General features: G+C 45.9%; 1 protein-coding gene across 1 annotated transcript in view; it reads left to right on the top strand.

Annotated features, from left to right (window-relative positions):
* LOC138467483 (interaptin-like) overlaps positions 1 to 20,571 on the top strand; it is a 672,097-nt gene that overhangs the window by 463,681 nt on the left and 187,845 nt on the right. The window contains exon 7 of the mRNA XM_069607521.1: positions 15,340 to 15,507. Coding sequence (XP_069463622.1) covers positions 15,340 to 15,507 — 168 coding nt within the window. The remainder of the gene's footprint in view (positions 1 to 15,339; positions 15,508 to 20,571) is intronic.

The raw sequence follows: 20,571 nt of genomic DNA, 5'->3' as shown, positions 1-20,571 counted from the left end.
TCGACTAAAAAATCGAAGAAGCAACGCCACAGGTCCCTCTCCACCTCGTCCTCAGACGAATCCCCAAAAAGGATGAAATGTCCCACTAAACATTCATTATCCGAAGAATGGGAAGCATTCAGGTTCAAAATGATGGTGTTCGAGAAAGCGAAGCCTCGGTCCGCGTCTTCCTCGGAAGTTGCCTGGGAGCGTCATCGCTCCGACACTCGCGTACCCTCGAGCCCGGGTGATCGAAAGAGGAAGGATAGAGAAACTTCTAGGACGCTGAGCGAGAAAAGCCGCTCGAGTCGAATCGACCGCTCGAGGTCACTGATGCAGTCCGAGACCAAACACACCTCGAAGGGCAAGTCTTCGAAGAGCGCCTCAACGCCCTTGAAGCCGGCGCCGTCGAAGACGGGTATTACATCGACACCTTTGTCGACGTCGACCCCAAAGCCCTCGACGCCGAAGCCTCCAGTTCGGAAAGGTCAGCCAGAAAAAGGGAAAGAAAAGGCTACAAGACCTGTGATGCCTTCAGGACCCATTAACACTCCTCCTCCACCTCTCCCCGAAAAGGTTTTCAAACCTCTTCCTAGGAAAGAGTTTTTCAAGTCCCTGACCTCAATTTTTGAGGAACTGGAGAAATCCCATTAGTAGAATGTACCTTTTGGGCTAGAATATGGCACTCCAAATGTCCCAGAATGCCTGATTTCAGAAGAAAGCAGGATGAGGGATTTGGTTGAATCACTGCACAATGCAAGCGGTATTGATTCGGCTCCTGAAAATGACTTTGGTAGACCAGAACCAGGAGAACATGCCAGTCCATCATACCGTCAACTAATGACAAAAGTAATAGATTATTTAGGATGGGCCAGACCTCCAGCCCAATTCGTCCAAGATGATCTAACAGACATATTGGATCATGTGCCTACTGAAGACCCAATACTACCTTTTCGCATAGCCTTGCAAAATAGGGTGGCCAAAAATTGGGAGACTCCGGATTCTTTTCCGCCAGTGAATAAATCCCTTACTTCAAAATACCGCCCTGCCAGTAGCGACCCTGGCTATCTGTCTAAACATCCCACTCCCGAGAGTTTGGTCATACAATCAGCCACAGCTTTTAACAAACTGGCGTACCCTTCTATCCCTCTGGACAGGGACAATAAGCGTGTGGATGGTTGGGCAGGGAAGGTATTTTCAGCTGGGAGTATGGCATTAAAATCAGCCAACTACACATGTGCCTTGGCAAAGTTTTCGTACACTCTGTGGGAGTGCATTGCGATGGCAGCGCAGCACATACCAGAAGGGGACGAAAGGGAAGGATTCCTAGCCATCGTTCGAGTTGTAAAGGAGGCTATGCAGGAATCCCTTGAATCTGGATTGGACACTGTTGATAGTGTGAGCAGGTCCATGGTCACTAGCATGGTAATGCGCAGATTTGCATGGTTACAGAAGTCGGGTTTCCTACCACACATGTAGAACCGTCTTCTAAACATGTCCTTTGACGGGTCTCACCTTTTCGGCAGCAAGGCTGACGAGACCCTTGAGAGGTTGCAGACCTCAAAGGCAGCTGCCAAGTCTTTGAGAGCTTCCATCAGGCAACCTCAGCCTTTTCGTGCATCAAGTCATTCTTGGAGGGGACGATCCTATTGTTACTACTCCTGGAAAGACGAGAGGAATGGCCAGTCAAAGGGGCCAGAGAAAAGCCACTCGCGGTGGATGAGGAAAACGTGCAAAGCCAGCTCCAGCTACAGCCCCTCTGTCATCAGCGGCTGCAGCAACCGCCTCAAAACCGCTTTGAGGACTTACATCACAAGACACCTGTAGGAGGCAGGCTGTCACAGCATCTGCAAGAATGGCGAGCCATTACTTCAGATGTTTGGGCTCTAGACATAATAGCCCAAGGTTACTGCCTTCCTTTTCTAACGCAACCTCAAAGCAATCCACCAGGGAGACACCCTTTGAAGTTTTCAGACCCACTCCTACAGCAGGAAGTTTTAACCCTGCTGGAGAAAGATGCTATAGAACCGGTACCTGCAGTGGAGAGGAACAAGGGATGGTACTCCCAGTATTTTTTGATCCCCAAAAAGGACGGAGGACTGAGACCCATCCTGAACTTAAGAAACTTGAACAAATTCCTCAGGAAGGACAAGTTCAAGATGGTTACCCTTTCTCAGATCTTTCAGGCCCTTCAACTCCAGGATTGGTTGGTGTCATTGGACCTCCAGGATGCTTATTTTCATGTGCTGATTCATTCCAAGCACAGAAAATACCTGAGGTTCGTAGTTGGCGACTCACACTATCAGTTTCGAGTCCTGCCATTTGGATTGACCTCTGCCCCGAGCGTCTTCACCAAACTGATGGTAGTGGTGGCAGCGCACCTCAGGAGAGGGGGGATTCATGTCTACACCTACCTGGACGATTGGCTGATCAGAGCACGTTCTGCCGAAAAAGGCACTAGATCACCTGAAAGACACCTGCCACTTCCTCCACAGACTGGGCTTCTCCCTCAATTTCAAGAAGTCACAAATGACACCTTCTCAACGGCTCCAATATATAGGAGCCGTATTAGACACATTCCTGGGAAAGAGCTCCCCTCCCAGGTCGAGGGCACAAGACATTCTTCAGATGGCTTCCAAATTCCAAAATGCCCAAAATCTTCAGGCCTACAACTTCTTAAGGTTACTAGGCCTCATGGCATCCTGCATCTTTCTGGTGCCAGGGGCACGTCTGAGAATAAGATCCCTTCAATGGGCTCTAAAGACTCAATGGTCCCAGTTCTCGGGTCGAATGACGGATCTTCTCCAGATTCTGAACAAGGTTTGTCAAGATCTTCTATGGTGGACTTGTTCAGAGAATATCCTGAAAGGAGAATTTTTTTTGGCAACCATGGCCGGAGATCACAGTAGTGACGGACGCCTCACTCAAGGGGTGGGGAGCTCATGCCAACGATCTGACAATCAGCGGTCGTTGGTCTCCATCGGATTCCAAACTACACATGAACCTTCTGGAGCTGAGAGCAATCAGACTAGCGTTGAAAGCTTTCCTGCCGTCTGTCAGAGGAAAAAATGTCCTGATAATGACAGACAACACAGTGGCCATGCATTACCTGAACAAAAGAGGAGGTGTAGGGTCACTACCTCTGTGCAGAGAGGCAATGCAGCTCTGGTATTGGGCAACTCAAGAAGGAATCTCTTTAACGGCAGTTCACCTAGGCAGGGAGGAGAATATGACGCCAGATGCTCTGAGCAGGCAGAGCACGGTGTCCCATGAGTGGGAACTGGCTCAGGAAGTCATTCAAGAGATCTTTGCCCTTTGGGGAACCCCTCAAGTAGACCTATTTGCGACCAGAATCAATCGGAAGTGCGAAAGGTATTGCTCAAGGGAATTTCCCCCGAGTGGCGCCCTGGGGGACGCGTTTGTAGTGGAGTGGAATTTCCCACTATTATACGCGTTCCCTCCGATTCCCGTCATTCCTCAGGTCATCAGGAAACGGAGACGCTTTGGGAGCCGCATGATTCTAATTGCCCCAGATTGGGCCAGGAAAACGTGGTACCTGGACCTTCTAGACATGTCCATCTGTTCCCCAGTACGTCTTCCTCAGAGGGAGAACTTTCTCTCTCAAATGGAGGGTCAGGTTCTCCATCCAGCGGTCAAAATGCTCAACCTTCACGCTTGGTATCTAAAAGGCTGAGCTACAAAGATTGGGACCTCCCAGATGACGTCATGAAGGTCTTGCTTTCGGCGAGAAGGCCAGCAATAAAGTCTCTATACCGTTGCAGTTGGAAAAAGTTTTGCAACTGGTGCAGAGAAAAGAATGTCGATCCTTTTTTATGTTCTATTCCGGAAGTATTGTCCTTCCTCCTGTCCCTAGCACATAGAGGTCTAAATGTTGGAACCATTAAAGGTTATCTTGCAGCGCTTTCCATCTTCAAGCGCTCGTTGGGAGAATGCTCCTATTTCAAAATTCCTTTGATATTGCAGTTCTTCAAAGGACTCACTAATGTGTTTCCTCCTCACCCTTTTCAAGTCCAAATTTGGGATCTCAATCTAGTCCTAAAATTCTTAATGTGTGCTCCTTTTGAGCCTATGCACACTTGTACATTAAGATTACTGACATGGAAAACTGCTTTCCTAGTTGCTTTAACATCTGCAAGAAAGGTGAGCAAATTTTAGGCACTGTTTTCTGGGCCACTCTATACTATGTTCCATAAGGACAGAGTTGTGTTGATATGATATGGCATTTGTAACGCGCCTATACACAAGTGTTTCAAGGCGCGACGAGGCGGGGGGGACAAGGGGAGACAGACAACAATCCTACTAGGTGATTCAGATCGCGCAAGTGCAAGGGTAGAGGGGAGGGGAAAAGTGCAAAGGGGAGGTGGAAAGGGGAGAGTGCAGTACAGGGTTAAGAGCATACAGGATAAATAACAAGGGCCAGCTAGTGGCAAGTGCGAGTTAAGTGCAGAAAAGTGCTGGGAAGGGGGGCTGTAGGGATACAGACACAGTCCCGCGGTGCGAGATAAGTGCAGAAAAGTGCTGGGAAGGGGGGCTGTAGGGATACAGACACAGTCCCGTGGCGCAGGGGGTTGCCAGGGAGGCAGTGCAGGGGAGAGTGGCTGGGCCAAGGACCGAGAGCGGTAAGTGGCCCAGTTGCAGATTCAGTGCAGTTTCAGTAAGTTTAGCAGGGGAGAGGGGGAGAGAAGGCGGAGGCAAAGAGGAAGGTTTTGACGTGCTTCCGGAACCGGAGATGGTTCTCCTAGAGTTTCAGGGAGGCAGGAAGGCTGTTCCAGAGGGAGGCCCCTGCAGCAGAGAGAGATCTGCCCCCAACTCGTTGTTTGGAGAAGCGGCTGACCCTGAGGGAGTTGGAGGCGGATGAGCGAAGAGCTCGAGAAGGAAGATATTTAGGAAGAGAGAGTTGAAGGTATTTTGGCCCAAGGCCCCAGAAGGCCTTGTGGACAATGCAGAGGGTTTTGAACTTGATCCTCGCAGTCACTGGGAGCCAGTGTAGCGCTTTCAGTCCTGGAGAGATACGGTCCCTGGGCTTGAGGCCAAGGACAAGTCTCGCAGTCCTGTTCTGGATGAGTTGCAAAGGGCAGAGAGTAGAGGCGGGCAGATTTAGATAGAGGCTTTTACAGTAGTCCAGCTCAGAGAGAACCAGGGCTCTAGAGACAGTGAGCTTCTGGGGGAAGGAGAGGAAAGGAAGGATACCTCGGAGGAGTTGGAGCTGGTAGTGTGAGGTTAAACCCTCATTTTTACCAAAAGTGGTATCTGATTTTCATTTTAGTCAAAGAATTGTCTTACCCTCATTCTATCCTCCCCCTCATCCTAGTAAGGAGGAGGAAGGATTACACAGTTTGGATCCAAAAAGAACTTTGAGCTTTTAAATCTCTAGGCTTTCTAAGCTTAGAGTGGACAATCAACTGTTTATTGGCTACACACGAAAGAAATTGGGTCAGTCAGTGACAAAGCAAACAATATCACGCTGGATTGTGCTTTGTATTTCAGAATGCTATAGATTAGCACAAAAAGACCCACCAGAAGGTCTAAGAGCTCATTCCACTAGAGGCATCGCCTCTTCGACAGCCCTACAAAGAGGTGTTCCTAAAGGGTCATTTGTGAAGCAGCAACTTGGTCCTCGCTGCATACTTTTTCAAAATTCTATAGCCTGGATGCTTCCCAGTCTAAGGAGGAATTTTGGTAAAGCAGTACTATATTCAGCCATCTAAGGGTATTGAAAAAATCTGATCCCTCCTCCAGCGAAATTGCCCATACTGCTTTGGGAGTCTATCTAAGATGAGGAATACGTTGGAGGACACAATCCACTCGAAGAACAAGTTACTTACCAACTGGTAACGTTCTTTCGATTGGATGTGCCTCAACATATTCCACATCGCCCTCCCATCCTACCCCTCTATAGATTTTTCCGGGCTATTGCCAGTCTAACTCTCGCAAGGCAAATACCTGTCTGCCGGCACAGTCTACACAGTGAAAAATCAATAATGAAGGGGGAAAAACAGAACTGAGGCCAATGGGCGCAGCGCGTTTTACTTATACACCCAATGATGTCACCCTCGACGGAGGCCTTTGAGGGACCATCGACTCGACGGCATCGACGCACGGCGCCCCCTGCCAAAATTTATTTCTGAAGCAGCTAAAACTGGATGGAATACATCTAAAATGAGGAATACGTTGGAGGAACATCCAATCGAAAGAACGTTACCAGTTGGTAAGTAACTTGTTCTTCTCACTGCCTTTCCCATACATATACTCGTTTGAAATACACATTTCTTAGATTCCACTATGACTCTGTCCGGTCTTGAGCCACCAGAAACCCCATATCAAACAGTTTCAGCTTGACTCTGCAAATAGAATTAAGAACTACCGTGGAAGGTATCCACAGTCGCACTATAGACTAGTCAGAGAGGAATTCTACCTGTTGAATATCATGTGAGGATATGTCTTCAAGATCGGGGACCTCTCTAAGAATGTTGAGAACACATTGCCTATTCAAATCATAGGCTGGAAATTGACCATCCCTACACTTCATAATAAATGAGTGACAAGGGGGGGGCATTTATTTTTGTTTGCTGCTTCGGGATCTGAATGCTGGCAGGAGTTTGTGGGCCCCCTAGACCTGCCACATCAGAGCCCTTTGGCCCCCTCGAGTTAGCCCACACATGATCAATAGAAGATTCTTGCTCTTACATGTTGCTACTTTGCCCCATCGTTCTTACGGGACGCGCTTGTTTAGGGGGCTGCCATGGTTGCCCTAGAGCCACGTTTCTAATGGGGAGAGTACTGGCTAATCGAGGTACTGAGCTACATGTTGCGAACGCGCTAGTGCGTTCACTGGCAATGGGCGTATCAATTCGAGTAATTGGAGGCACCAAATGTAGACTTAGTCGTCAACTGCTTTTTTTATGTGGTCCATCGGCATACTAGCTGTAAGATCAGCCTTTGGGCCTACGCATGGAAGTAGGTTGTTTGTTTGACCCAACACTACCTTCACAGCAGTATCCTGATTTTCCATAGCACCACTAGCAGAGTTTTCAATTTCTTGTACTAAATCGTTTAGTGGCGGATATGATGAAGGGGTATTTGTGCTAATTTTCTGAACATGCAGTGGAACCGGGACCGCATCTAAATTAATGACCGGCTCCCGTTCGCTTTCTCCCATCATAGGTGGGATGAGTTTGGACTGGGTTAAGCCCTTTTTATTTGCATCCTGGATCAAGTTCATTGTTCGAAAAAGGGAACTAATTGAGTTTTTGGAATATCTGATCATGGGCATTTTCTTAGTTCTTTTTGCGAACATTCGCGGTCCTTTAGGAATCTCTTTGCTGGGGCAGATGTTACGCTGGGGAGATAAGAGCCTCTCATGCTCCGAAAGGTCACAAGAAACCACAATAGGCAGTGAGTTGATAGTTTCTCTGTTAGTCATATCAACCTCCTTTGGAGGTGTGTTTGGACAGGTCTCTTCATCTATCGGGCGAATTACACCATCAAATGTTGGAAGATTTGAAATGGGATTCTCTCTGATCCCCATGTTTGCTCTGGATAGATCTGTTAAATGAGCATGCGTTAAGGGAGTATTAGATATGATTCCATTGGACGGAATCCCCCTTTCTGTAAGGGTTTTTAGCCAGTTGAGCAATTGGTCAGTTTGTGCAGACTGTTTGTCTACTTTACCATCTAGCACTTCAAACAATTTAATAAGGCTTAATAAGGTGGTATTTATTGCAGAAAGAGCCAACTCTAGAGCCGCAGTGGCAGGGTTGGTATTTTCAACATGGATATACCTACAAGGTCTCGGAGTAGGATGTACAAAAGAAAGTGAGCGTGGAACGTTCGATTAGTGAGTGGACTGATGGCCCTTCTGCAATAGTCGGTCGCTATAAATAGAAATTGGCGACTCACATTGACTTGCGTAGATTGAAATATTCATGTCATCATTGCTCATGTCGTCCTTGCTCACTGTGGAGTGTGCTGGCAGCGACGAAGACAACCTTTTCGACGGAGTAACCCTTGTTTTCTGGGCTTTGTAGCATAGTGTGACAAAGTGTGGGCTACAGAGTGAGTCCTAGGCTGAGCAGGGCAATGCAGGTCACAACTCGATAAGGCATTGCCACTGCTAGCCCCTGGGCAGGAATTGGTAGGGGTCAGAAAAATGGATTTACAAGAAATATGGGACCGGACCGGTGGAATTAATGTAGGTCTCAGACTCAAATGGTCTGGCATGTTGGATTTGAGAGAATATAGCGCAGAAAGCATGCGCTAACCAACTTATACAACAACACCACAAATTAAAAATATAAACCACAAAAAAATAGAGATGATCAAAGCGAGAACAGCAAGGAAAAATAAAATAAGAATAAATACAAAAAAACGTGCTCAGCTCCACGCTTCAAGCGGACAAGCGGTACTTAAAAAGCAGTACTTGCTAAGCAGGAGCGCGAGATTTGCAAATATGTTGTCACGTTGGGAGTGACTAGTGAGAGGAGGTGTTGCCCAAACAAACACGCTGGGTAAAGTCTGTAACAAAGGCAAAACAAAAGCATCACCAACAGCAGTTTTTAGAGAAGGTTCCTTGAGATTGGCAAGTGTTCATTTCATATCACCTTCACCAGAGGCTTAGTCCAGGTCCACAAAAGTGTTCGTAGCAGAATCAGAGCTCCAAGCGGACAAGCAATACTTAAAAAGTGGTTCCTGCTAAGCAGGAGCGCACCCATTGTGCTTGTCAGGGCAACTGCAGTATGGCGAGCAAAGGCTCCACTTGACTTCTGTCCCGAGGCTGGGCCAATGCTAAAATGGCAGCGAAGGCACCTCTGGAACAAAAATCCAAATAACGGCTTAGATCCAGGTTACTAGTAACACCACAAACTTAAAACTAGCCTGTGCAGTCAGCTACCCACCATGAAAACAAATTGCAACAAGGCATTGGTGACTTTGCGGGCCAGCAAGAACAAAACTACGCACAAACACAAACCCACATGGGTCACACCCACAACACAGTAACGCTTAGCATCACCAGAGGGACAGCCTGCCCTGCACTTCCCGCACGTCCCCTCCACTGCCAGTGACCTCCACTGACCACCATCTTGCAGCTCGGAAATTGGTCTCCTCTCTAGTTCAAAGAACAAAGAAAGAGGAATTCAGACCACCAAGAGCTCACCACTCACTGTGCAAATCCACACAGGCAGCTTTGCGTAGTAGTGACTGCCGCTGGCAGCAGTGGTGCCCCAGGGAGCGCCCCCGCAGGTTTTCACCAGGTTAGCGAAGGTAGCACGAGTGTTGGAGAGAAGATGCTGCTCGCTCCCCACCTGCCAGTGCAGCCGGCGGAGGGAGAGAGGATCATAGCCTGCAAGCAGGCCGTGCCGTTGAGCGAAATAAATACATGCCACGCTCTCTGTCTCATGCCTGGAACTGCCTGCCTTTTGGCAGGGCGGGCCCTTTATTGTTTATGCGCCTCACGTCACCTTGCCTGCCGGACGTGAGGTGTGCGTAACAGGCACGTGCATCTCGGTGCCACTCGCACGCTGGAGATTCCTGCGAAGTTTCCTTCTCTTGCTATGATTTATTTAGAACACTTGTGGAAGGAAGTAACAGAAGCAGAAGTCACATGGACAGCTGAGTTAGCAGAGCTGGGGACCAAACTCGTTTATGTGCCTCTATCCCTATTTTCATGCATTATTTTACAACAAACAAAAACCCCAGGGCCGTGCACAAAAAATACGTTACAAAGAAAACAAATGTTTCTTAGAGCTCACAAACACAAATGTATCCATCTGCACTCTACAATGCCTTGCTGAGAAGCCCGGAAGCAAGCTAAAATACAGTGCTGTTGTAGAGAGATATGCAAATACTTAAAGAATAAAGATGTGACTGATGTAATGAAGTAAACTTTTATGCAGATACAAAGACATTACATACACTGCAAAGATAAGAGAGAAGCTTTGTGCTTTGAAACACGTGTGTATATGCGATATACAAATAAACTAAATCAATCAATATGCAGTAGATGTAGATACGCAGAAATGCAAGGTAGATGAGACATATAGAAGCTTGCTGCAGTTGAAAAGATAACACTGGTAAAGCGGCCATGATGAAAAGATGGGCGTCGGTTTCCTATAATCGTAAGCTAAAAAGCCTGAAGGAGAAGTGACCAAGGCTACAGAGCTGACAGGCTCTTGTAAACAGCTTTGTGGAAGGAACAAAGGATACCCGTTTGGCTTGAGATCAAGGATGCCACAACAAGATGCAATTGAAGGCATGAAAGGAGTATAAGAGGATAAGCTACATACTGTGAAATACCTGAAGGTATCTCTGATAACAAACCTCGAGAAACAGATATTCAGGTGGCCAATGGAGGGCTGATCTCTCAGATCCCAACTCTAGGTGTGAAAGAGCGAGAAAGGCTTACTGGGATGGGGGAACCCGAGGTTGTAATCAGAGGGATAACCCAAGGGAGACATGATATTGTACCGAGGCAAAAGAGGAGGAGCAGCAGGAGGAGGAAATCTTTGACTTTTGTAGGATACAACACCTTTACCTCGCCACCTCCCATTACATCTCTCCTACCGACATCAAATGGCTCTTCTGTCCAGAGCCAATCTACTAAGAGCCCCAACCCGCTTGGACCCGAAGATTATCCATCCCAGAATCCCTGTTTTCTTGTTCCCTATCCATATGCTCCCAATCATTCTTCTTCCTGTCCCTCTGATTATTTCCCACATGCCCATCCTGCTCAGATAAAATATTACAGATCCCACAATCCCCCTAGTTTATTTGACAATCCCAGCTTTGTCTGTTTGCCCCACAATCCCTCAAAAACCCACCCTTCTGAAATCACCTACCCCTAGAACACCGACTATAATTCCCTAGAACACCGACTATAATTCCATATAACACCTCCTCCCCATCCTACCACATAAGGTGTTCCAAAACACTGCCCCTTCCTTTCCGATACAAACACCTTTTCCCATCACAACAAACAGCGGACTAACAACAGAACTGTTCACCGGACATGTCCCAACCTAGGGGTCAGGCAAAGTCAGGCAATTGACCAAAATCACACACACACCTGATGGCCCTTTCCTTTCCCCACACGGTTGTAAAGTGGAGCACAACAGCACAAGACGAGCAAGGCAGACCACACAACGTGAGAGCTAACTCAGCACAGCAGTTCAACAGGCGGCAAAAGGCAGCGAATACCGAGATGGTGACAAGGAGAGGTAACCTTGCCCTTTCCGATCAAGGCTTGTGAAACCTCTGCAGATGGAAACATAAGGCAGTGAACAATAGCAAGCATGTTTTGCAGCAGAAGTCTACAGTACGTGAAACCCTCCTCTGCTGATAACTAAGCCGGGGAAGGGCACTGGTCTCAGTGGTACCAACCTTGACTCTATGGATAAAGAAAGGCAAGCAGTTCGTCACAGCTGGTGAGTCCAGGGGAGAATCGATAAGAAACTGAACTGTGTTGAACAAAAAGTAGTCAACAGCTAATTTGAACTTTGAAAGACTTTAGGGATACGATTTGAGGAAAGAGGGGGAAAGCCAGCAACAGAGAAGCCAGCACCACGTGTGTGCTTAGGCAGGAAACTCTGGCCGATTACTCGATGGTGGAAACTACCGGAATAAGAAGCCCTTGGGAAGAGGCAAAAAGGGGTCAAAGTGGTCATAAGGGGGTCTTGTAAAATCCTTTGTACAGTCAAAAGTCTTTGACCTACAGATGATTGCGGAAGCTAAGGCAAGTGGATCCCACATGGTGAAAAATGAATACATGAGCTTTATATTCCTATACAGTAGTCGGCGAGCGTGAACCCGTTAGAGGGAAAACCGACATCGAGGGGAAAAATCTGACAGCCTGATAAAAAGCCATTAAGATTTGTAAGGCAAGAAGTTTTGCAAGAAAAAGGGAAGGGAAGCACCCCTCGTCATTTGGAATTCGAGCCCGGCCAAGGGAGATCCAGGGGTGGAAAACTATCGCCCAATGTTTACTGAGAAATCATTTGAAGTAAAAGGAAATTGAGAAGTGGCAAGAGTGAACCCGGTGAAGGGATGCCAATCAAGAGGAGCAAAGTATAAAGTCTCGAGAAACAGTGTGTTGACGAAAGTGAACCCGGTAGAGGAATGTCCACAAGAATTGTTTGAAAAGACATTAAGACTGCTGAAATTTAAAAGGTGAACTGTCTTTGAGCAAAGTCATAGTGGACCCAGAAGAGCTAGGCTGAAAACTGAGACAAATATTTGAAAGGGGTCTGCGCCCCGGAAGAGGGGGTGACGAATCCTCATCTTGAGTGCAATCCGAAAGGAACTTTTATTTTGTTTTTGTTTCTTTTAGAACTATCAGACCCACGGTACCAGGAGACTCCACCACCAAAGGTTCTGATATTGATAAAGAACTCTTTGAGGGGTCTACGCCCAGAAGAGAGGGACCGAGGGGTGAACCCATCAACCAACGTGAATTGTGGAATATAACTTTTTTGTTTGTTTGAAACATCAGGCTCTCGAAGGAAAGAGACTTTTTGAGGAAGAGAGATTTACCATCGAAGAACCTGATAGCTGGAATGGAACTGACGGCTTGTGCTGAGAAAGCTCGAGCGTGTGCTGTGCCAGTGGGAACGAAACTGTCTGGGAAGGCTCGAGCATTTGTTGTGCTCCTAAGTCCCACCTTGTCCCGTACTAAAAACGTCTGGAAGGGAGGCCTCGAGGCAATCACATCCTAGCTTATTATTTGAATATGGCTTCCTTTATTTTGATACCCTATCCCACACATTTTCTGTAATCAGTTGTAAGGAATTGGCAATAGGTTTTTCTTAGTATAGGCCCTTTTATTTTGAGATCACACCACCAGGACTGCCTTATTTTTTTATTAGATGGTCGTTGCTTGCTCCCATCTTAGATTTAGGTTTAGATTTGATGTTTTTTGACCCTGCATTTAGTGTTCAATAATTGCCCTTGAACTGTGATCACTTGTGTCTGTCTTTACTGTTGCCATCACAAGTTCCTTACAATATGCACTACACATTTCTCTTAGATTAAGTAAAGGAGGTAACATTTGCAAGTGCCTATTAGTGAACAAAGATGCAGAAAGGATATGCAAGACGGAGCAACCAAGTCTCTCGAGGTCAAGAGGACTAATAGCACCCAGTATAATGGAATCAAATAGCACTAAATAAAAAGTCAGAATGGACACAATCGTGGTCTCCTCACATGTGGTGCAAGACTGGAAAACATGCACTATTCATTAAGCTCCAGATGAAGATAGCAATGTAACTTCACTTCCTTAAAAGTCCAGTGGAAGAGAACAGACAGCAAGGTCAACTACAAAGAAGAAGCCTTGGCTCAGGGCCTAACTGATGAGGGATGGTAGGCTAATTGGCCAAGTGGGGAGTGGTCTGATGTTGTCCCCTGCACCTGGGTTTCATTTTGCTTACATGCTGCTAACGGGCTGAATGTCCAAGGTTGGGAGAGAATGCCAACCAATCATAAGGGCTTATGTAGCAATGGAGCATACATTGTTGCAGGCGCCAACCCGCTGCTGTTATTCTGCTATTAATCTGTATTACACATAGTTAAGAGTTAGTTCAAGGCGTGCCTACCAGATAAGGGGCAGCCAATTGTGTTACTAACGCCTAAACGAAGTATAGGTATATATGTTCCCCTAACCAATCCCTCCTTTCGATAGGTTTTTACTGGTTGCCACGTAGGATGGCATAGCTGACGTACATCGAGGTATAAAGCTTTTGTGTAATTTAAATATATTTGAGAGTGAGTGAGCTGCAATCTGTTCGTTCACCAGGTTTCTCTACTTTATTTGAGCTGATAATGAAGTAGTATTTTGCCAAATTCTTTAAATCTGTCTGGTTAATTTGGTCTGAGATTGTTTAATTGTCACATCTGGCACTTGGAACGCTCCAGGTGCTACTGCACACTGTCAGAGGATTTGGGGACGAGCCGTCTTGAGGAACTCATTAAAGCACGTTCTGAAATGGCCCTCCTTGAAAGCATTGGCAGCCATACACTGCTCCCAAACTCCCCATTATCCTTTCTCTTTTACAGTACCAATGTTTTGAGCATTAGGTGGCGCTAGCGCCACCAAATGCACAAAACCAAGCAAAATATAGCCTGTGCTCAGAGGTGAGGTGCTTCCTCCACGCAAAAAACTGCGATTAAAGTGCCTTGGAGACAAGCACAAAAGGTATTGTTGGGGCTGGGTTGAAAATAATGCACATTTCTGAAAATAAATAAGGCATTCGGGAGACAGACCTACGAGTGCATACAGTTGCATTAACTGTAAGTCCAGATACTTGTGTTTGCTCCATCACTGCATATATCAATTATTGATGTTTTAATTTGTGAATAAAGTCAAACTGATGGTAAACTCATATTCTCAGAAAATGTTTGCCCCGGATCTCAAGACAGTTGATTTCCCCACTTCTGAATGCCTGTTGACAGGTAATTTAAAAGTTCAATGCGGTACACACATCTGCTGAGTAATGCAAATAAGATGAAGCGCGTGTCTGTCAAACTAATCACAAATGAGTCAACTAAGGAACAGTCACCTTTACTGAGGAAAACGCACATTAACGCCAGCAAACACTTTTACCAAAAGGTAAATAAAAGTGAACTGTGCTTGTGTCTAATTCTAATGCAATTGAACTCAATTTGTTGCTTTCACATTGCATTTTGCACTTTTGATGAGGTGGGTGGAGGTATGTAAATATGCACATTTTTGAAGGGCGGGACAAGTGACCGTCGAGAACACTGCGAAAATGTGGCATCTATGGGTAAAGCTCTATTTCCTATGCTGAGTGTTTGTTCGGCCTACGCAGCTGGAATAGCTCTCCAAGGGACGCAACCTGATGAGAAGAGGGTTCAATGGTTCTTGGCCTTCACCTTCTTTCCCGGCCTGCTTGTATGGGGTGTGTGCATGGGTGTAAGTGTTTACATTTCCTACATTAGTGTTAGATGGTCTGTAGATCTCTGTATACCTCCTCCGGGTCAGGTATCCTCTCTGGCTACCCCACTGGTATACCCACAGCCTTTACAAAGGTCTGTCCTGGTGATTTCATTAAGTTGTTAAGATGGGTCAAGGGACAGATGGACTGAAACCTGCTACCTGATGCAGGCAGTATACTATGTGCATATTTGTGCAAAAGGGTGCAACATACAGTTCACATTTAGCAATACATAACTACATATATTCTGCTGAGTCCGTTATCTGATGACCTCAATTAAAAAAAGTATACGTTGGAAATGTGTTTCTTTTGGTTTTCGTATGTCTCCCAGTGCCTTTTCTGCAGTTTGTTTGTTTTGGTGTTGTCAGTTATCCGTGATATCAATGTGTTTTCTTAGATTATGATTTTGGAGAAAGGAGGCACAGCAGCAAACTTAAATGTTGGTGTAATGCAGAGCCGCATTGCTGAAACACAGGCCATGCTGGCCAAAGAAGAGGAAAGTAATATTGAACTTCGACGAGACAAAGCACTACTGGTGGATCTTTCTTCGAATTTACAAATGCAGGTATGCGTGCCACAATAGTATGATGTCACATTTTACCTACTATTAGTAAAGGTTTTCGAAAAAAACATGGATATTTACAGAAGCATTAATCATTTGCTTCTATTAAAAGTATGCTACTACTGTTCTCTAATTCTGATTGATGCAATCTTGAAGTCTATTGGTGAGGGGTGGGGGGTGGGAGATAGACAGCATTCCTCTCTGGCATAGTTTGGTAATGTTGCAGTTATTGGGCCTTATTCTAAGTTTGACAGAAGCAGTCAAAAATGGCGGTTTACAGATTTATTGACATTTTTGTTACTCTGCCAAATCCAAGGTCTACAGGAGGACATACCTCCGGCATTCAGCTGGAGGTGGTTCCCCGAGAAAAATGGAGGAATTATTGCAAGCAGAATTTCATCTTGCAGTAATTGCTCCCAGTTCCAATTCAGTCCCATGGGACTTGTGACAAAGTTTCTTTCCATACTGGATTACATGGTCACCCTCAGTTGGGCTCCATCATTGGGAAAGGGATAGCGAAATGGCAAATATAAATATACTACTGGCGCTTTATGGGCATTATAAGATAGTTTGCTGGCAAATATACACCCTCCCCAAAGTAGGCTTGGGGGAATTCTGGGTCTGACTTCCAAAATGCATGGTTATAACTCCAAAACACTGGCAACACTCACCATGGGTACCACTAAGAATGCATCTCAGCTGCAGTAGGCAGATGCCGGCATGGATATGCAGCCAGACAAGAGCATGGAATCCAGATGACAACCAGCTTTTTAAAGCTGTAGCCTAGGCTAGTGTGATTCTGCCTTAGGACACACACTACGCATAAGGGAGGAAAGCAATTCCACCCTTTACCAAGCACATGCCCACAGTAATAATGATACAAGTGCAGGCCCCTATATGCAGACCAGCTCCTGAAGAGGAGTTGCTGGTCTATATAAGGGACATCCCAGCGAGGGGACGCGTGGATATCTAGAGAAAGAGGTTGTAGCGTTTTAGGAAGGAAAAAGAGTGGGAATAGTGGCTGAAGCTGGAGACAGGTTTGAGGAGAACAACCTGAGTAAGTGGGAAGTCATCAGGAGGTTTGGGAAAGTCACCTGTACGTGGTTGGAAGTCAGAAGGATGCTGATGAAAGTCTTGTGGGGATGGTACGAAGTCAGAAGGAGGCAGTTGGAGAAAGTCATTTGTAGGTCGATGGAAGTCTGCAGGAGGATGCAGGAAATCTTCTAGAGGAGGTGGTTATTGGAAAACAGTAGCGGGAGGTGGAAAGAGAAGCACACGTACTATAGGCTACCATGGTAGCAGCTAGCCAGTGCAGGAAGGAACAAAATGGCATACTTGGGCCAAGGCACAGGGTTAACCATTGGGTAGGGAGAGCATGTGGCATGGTATCGGGGGATCAGTAAGGGGTGAATGCAGGGTCGGGATTAACAAAGGGTTCAACAGTAAGAAAAAGGACCCACCACAGGGCCCATAAGAAAGGGCTGGAAAGGCCAACTATGGTCTAAGAATCCCTGATGGTGACCCAGGCACTGAAAACCGCCTACAAATGACATTACCCAAAGTCCCCATCCATGTTGCCACTAGGAGCACTGGGTAAGCCGTGGCCTTCCTGTGCTTTGGTGTCAATGATTGGGGACCTTCACCACGGGCGGAGCTGAATCCAGAAGATGCTTCCTTCAGCATCGCCCCAAGCATATTTTATGGTAGTATGTTTATTTTGTTCACTACTGGAATTTAACAGAGGAACGCAAGGCTGTATGTGCATGTTATGATTTATTTTTAAACCACAACACGTTTTCTAGGTTGTTTTTAATTAAACTGTGTAAACAATTTTTTTGCAACACATCACAAGCTATTAGTGTTTTTATTATACAAAGGGATTCTACACTGATTACATTCATCAACAACTGGAAGATCTCATACATTAGATTAATCTGGAGATCTGGTATTAAAGTATATGACCGTGTGTATTACAAGGAATGAAATATCCCTACCATGCGTAAAAAAGGATATTGCAAGTCACCTAACCCTATAAAAGATCTTTGGCCTTGTTTCTCTATTTGGTATGAGAACTCCTCAGTGACCGGCAGAACCCTTATTACTAGGGTGGGGGTACTTTATCCCATATAATGACTCAAATATATCCTTGAAGTGATCTTTGAAAATGAACATTTTAAAGAGAGCAAGTTTAAAATGTTCGTACAATTAAATAATTTACTTTTTGTTTTCTCTTCAATATCTGCCTTAGCAAAAAACACAATATGCCCCCTCAAGATATGTTTTTTTCTTCTGCTTGCGCAGCTGTCAGCAGCAGGTGGTTTGGCTATAGCAAATGCGCGCCTGACAACACAATTTAAACCACATAGAAAGAGAGAGGGCTATAGTGATAGTGAGAGAAAGTGGGCAGAGAGAGAGAGAGAGAGAGCGAAACAGAGACAGGGGGGAGGGGGGGATAGATGGATTGAGAGCGCTAGATTGGCATATGAGATGCCGGGTACATCTAGTGGTTAATACAAATGTTGAAAAATCTTGATTCTGGTCACAAACCGATCTAGCCTGGCATACATTGAATACATTTTCAAAGTGTGTTTTTTTTCTCCAAAGTTTATTTTAATTATGTTATAAGTGCAGTCAAACATGAGGAAAGCCATGAATCAATGCAAAATAATCAAATTAATCAAATTGGGTGACCGCCAGGGAGAGTGGACATGATGGCCAGCTAAAGATAGAGCTCTAGCGATCCCCACCTGATATATACTGTTTCACGGTTTCCTGCCAAGACCTGAAAAGTTGTGACCATGTCTGTACTTGATCACATGAGTGGCACAGGGGAGGAGCAGTGCCAGGACCCTGCTGACATTGGTGTTCCTTCTCAAGAGGCCTCGAAAATGTGTAACGAGGCGTGAGGTGTCCAGGGTAGGGCCCGAACAGCAGATCCCCCTCCTGGCATTGTCAATCCAGTATTGAGGGAGAGAAGTGAAGGAAGGTGTGCAGCGGGTCCTGGGGATGTGGTGCTGCGGCTTGCCGGTTGAGACTGGTTCTGTGTTCCCGGTTAAGCCGCAACCCGTTTCCCACTTGGCCAGAAAAGGTAGATACCCGGGGCAGATGGAGAGAGCCCTGGCCCTCGGTGAAAGAAGCCTCCCAACTTCCCAGTTGTGCTGATGAAGCGTGGGAGTCCTGGGAATGGATGTCCCCAGAATATTACTTGGTACCAATCGTGGCAGTGAAGTGGAGACTGGAGGTGGAAGCGCCAGAGGAGATGAGCTGCAAAGTGTACCGGTAGATGGCAGCTTGTAAGAAGGGGCTTCTCCGATAGAAGGGGACAATCTGGTGTATACTATACTCCTTCTCGCTCCCTAGGAATCTCTGATCGCTGGGGTGCACACCTCAGCAACTTGGGAGGGGAACTGCCTGCCATTTTGCTCAAAGATACATCAGCATAAGAGGTGAGGTGAGTGAAGGGCTCAGTGCTACTGGTCGTGACCTTTTTTTTGCTTGTTTAAATGGCTGGACCCATTAGGAAGGCCAGCTGTCGCCGCTAGCCCCTCTGCTCTGAAGGCGGGACTGGGAACAGAAGCAGTGGACATAATGGAGGAGTTGATGGGGGGAAAAATGAATTCGTCCGCAACCACCAGAGACTGAGAGAAGCAAGAAAAGTTCTTGCAGGCCTTGGGGGTTGGGGGATGAGCTAGGATTAAAATGTTGGGTACCTGCAAGTTCCGGAAGATGATAGATCCATCACGGAATACATTGAAAAGTTGATGCTGGACACAAGGGTGGGTGTTATTTGAAAGGTTAAGCTTTCTGAAAAGTTTGATACACAACCAAATATAGGGCTTCAATGTTGGGAATTATTTGGGATCAGTGACACAGAGGGATCAGTTGAAATAATAAAGGACTGGGGATTGCCAGAGATGGCTTAGCATTGGTGGCATTGGTTTTACCAGGCACCTTGAGAGAAAGGAAGTCTTCTTTTCTTTATTTCTTTTTTTCTTGCTTTTCTTATTTTCCTTCCTCTTTTCTTCTTAAAATGGAAATGTTGCGAGATTAACACACATTTTTGGAAAGATTGGGGAGGGATCCAAGCCTAACACTTACACATCATATTCTTGGATTTTGTAGTTTAACCAAAGCAAGATTGATGCAGCCCCAAGGGTCAGGTTCAAGGTTGGGGAGATGAGTACTTTTAAAATCCTTTCCCTTAATATAAAGGGCCTTAATCCCCCCCCCCCCCACTAAATGGGCCTTACTGGCAAGGGAAATGAAGAACAAAGGTATTTTCACCCTGTCTGCTCAGGAAACACACTATAAAAAAGGGGAAGTGATGAGACAATTCGGAGAAGGCACATTGGTCAGTGTTTTTGGGCATTGTTTATTGGCCAAAAAAAGAGGGGTGGGGATTATCTTGAGCTCTGAATTCTCATTGACTGAAGTCAGGTGTAAAAGACATATGTAGGGTAAGTGACTCATGATAAAGAGTAGACTGGCTTGATCGCTGATCACCTTAGCTACTATACATTGCCTGAACCTCCAACCCAGGAAGTTTATTGATGAAACATTCACTGTACTTTACTCGATGAATGGGCAGAAGGGCTCAGGGTATTATGAGGACATTTTAACACCATAAGAAACTCCTTACTGGATTGGTTCTTGGACTCCCAAAAAACTGATAGTAACAGAGGTACTGGCAAACAAAGCTTCGGTGACAGTCTTGGGGATCAAGTTTGGTGTAACATATGGAGAGTGCTCCATTCAGTACGAGGGGGCTATATTTTATTTTCTAACCCACACAAACCATTTACCAGGATTGATTGATTACTTGCTGAAAGGGGGAAAGAATATATTCCCAGGGATATAAAAACACACTCAATTGGGTGGCCGGACCCTGACATGGAGAAAACTGACATAAGGTGGCCGTGGCAGAAACATTATAGGGATAGATGGCAATGTAACAACACACTCTTCTAGGACCACATGCTCCACAACTTTCTGAGGGAAGTGATGCAACACTTTTTTGACACCAATGACAATTGACAGGTCGATTTGAATACTGTATAGGAAGCCGCT

This window comes from Ambystoma mexicanum, chromosome 4q (genome assembly GCF_040938575.1).
Source record: "Ambystoma mexicanum isolate Mex_15411 chromosome 4q, UKY_AmexF1_1, whole genome shotgun sequence".
Lineage (NCBI taxonomy): Eukaryota > Metazoa > Chordata > Amphibia > Caudata > Ambystomatidae > Ambystoma > Ambystoma mexicanum.
This window is presented reverse-complemented; position numbering and strand designations above follow the sequence as displayed.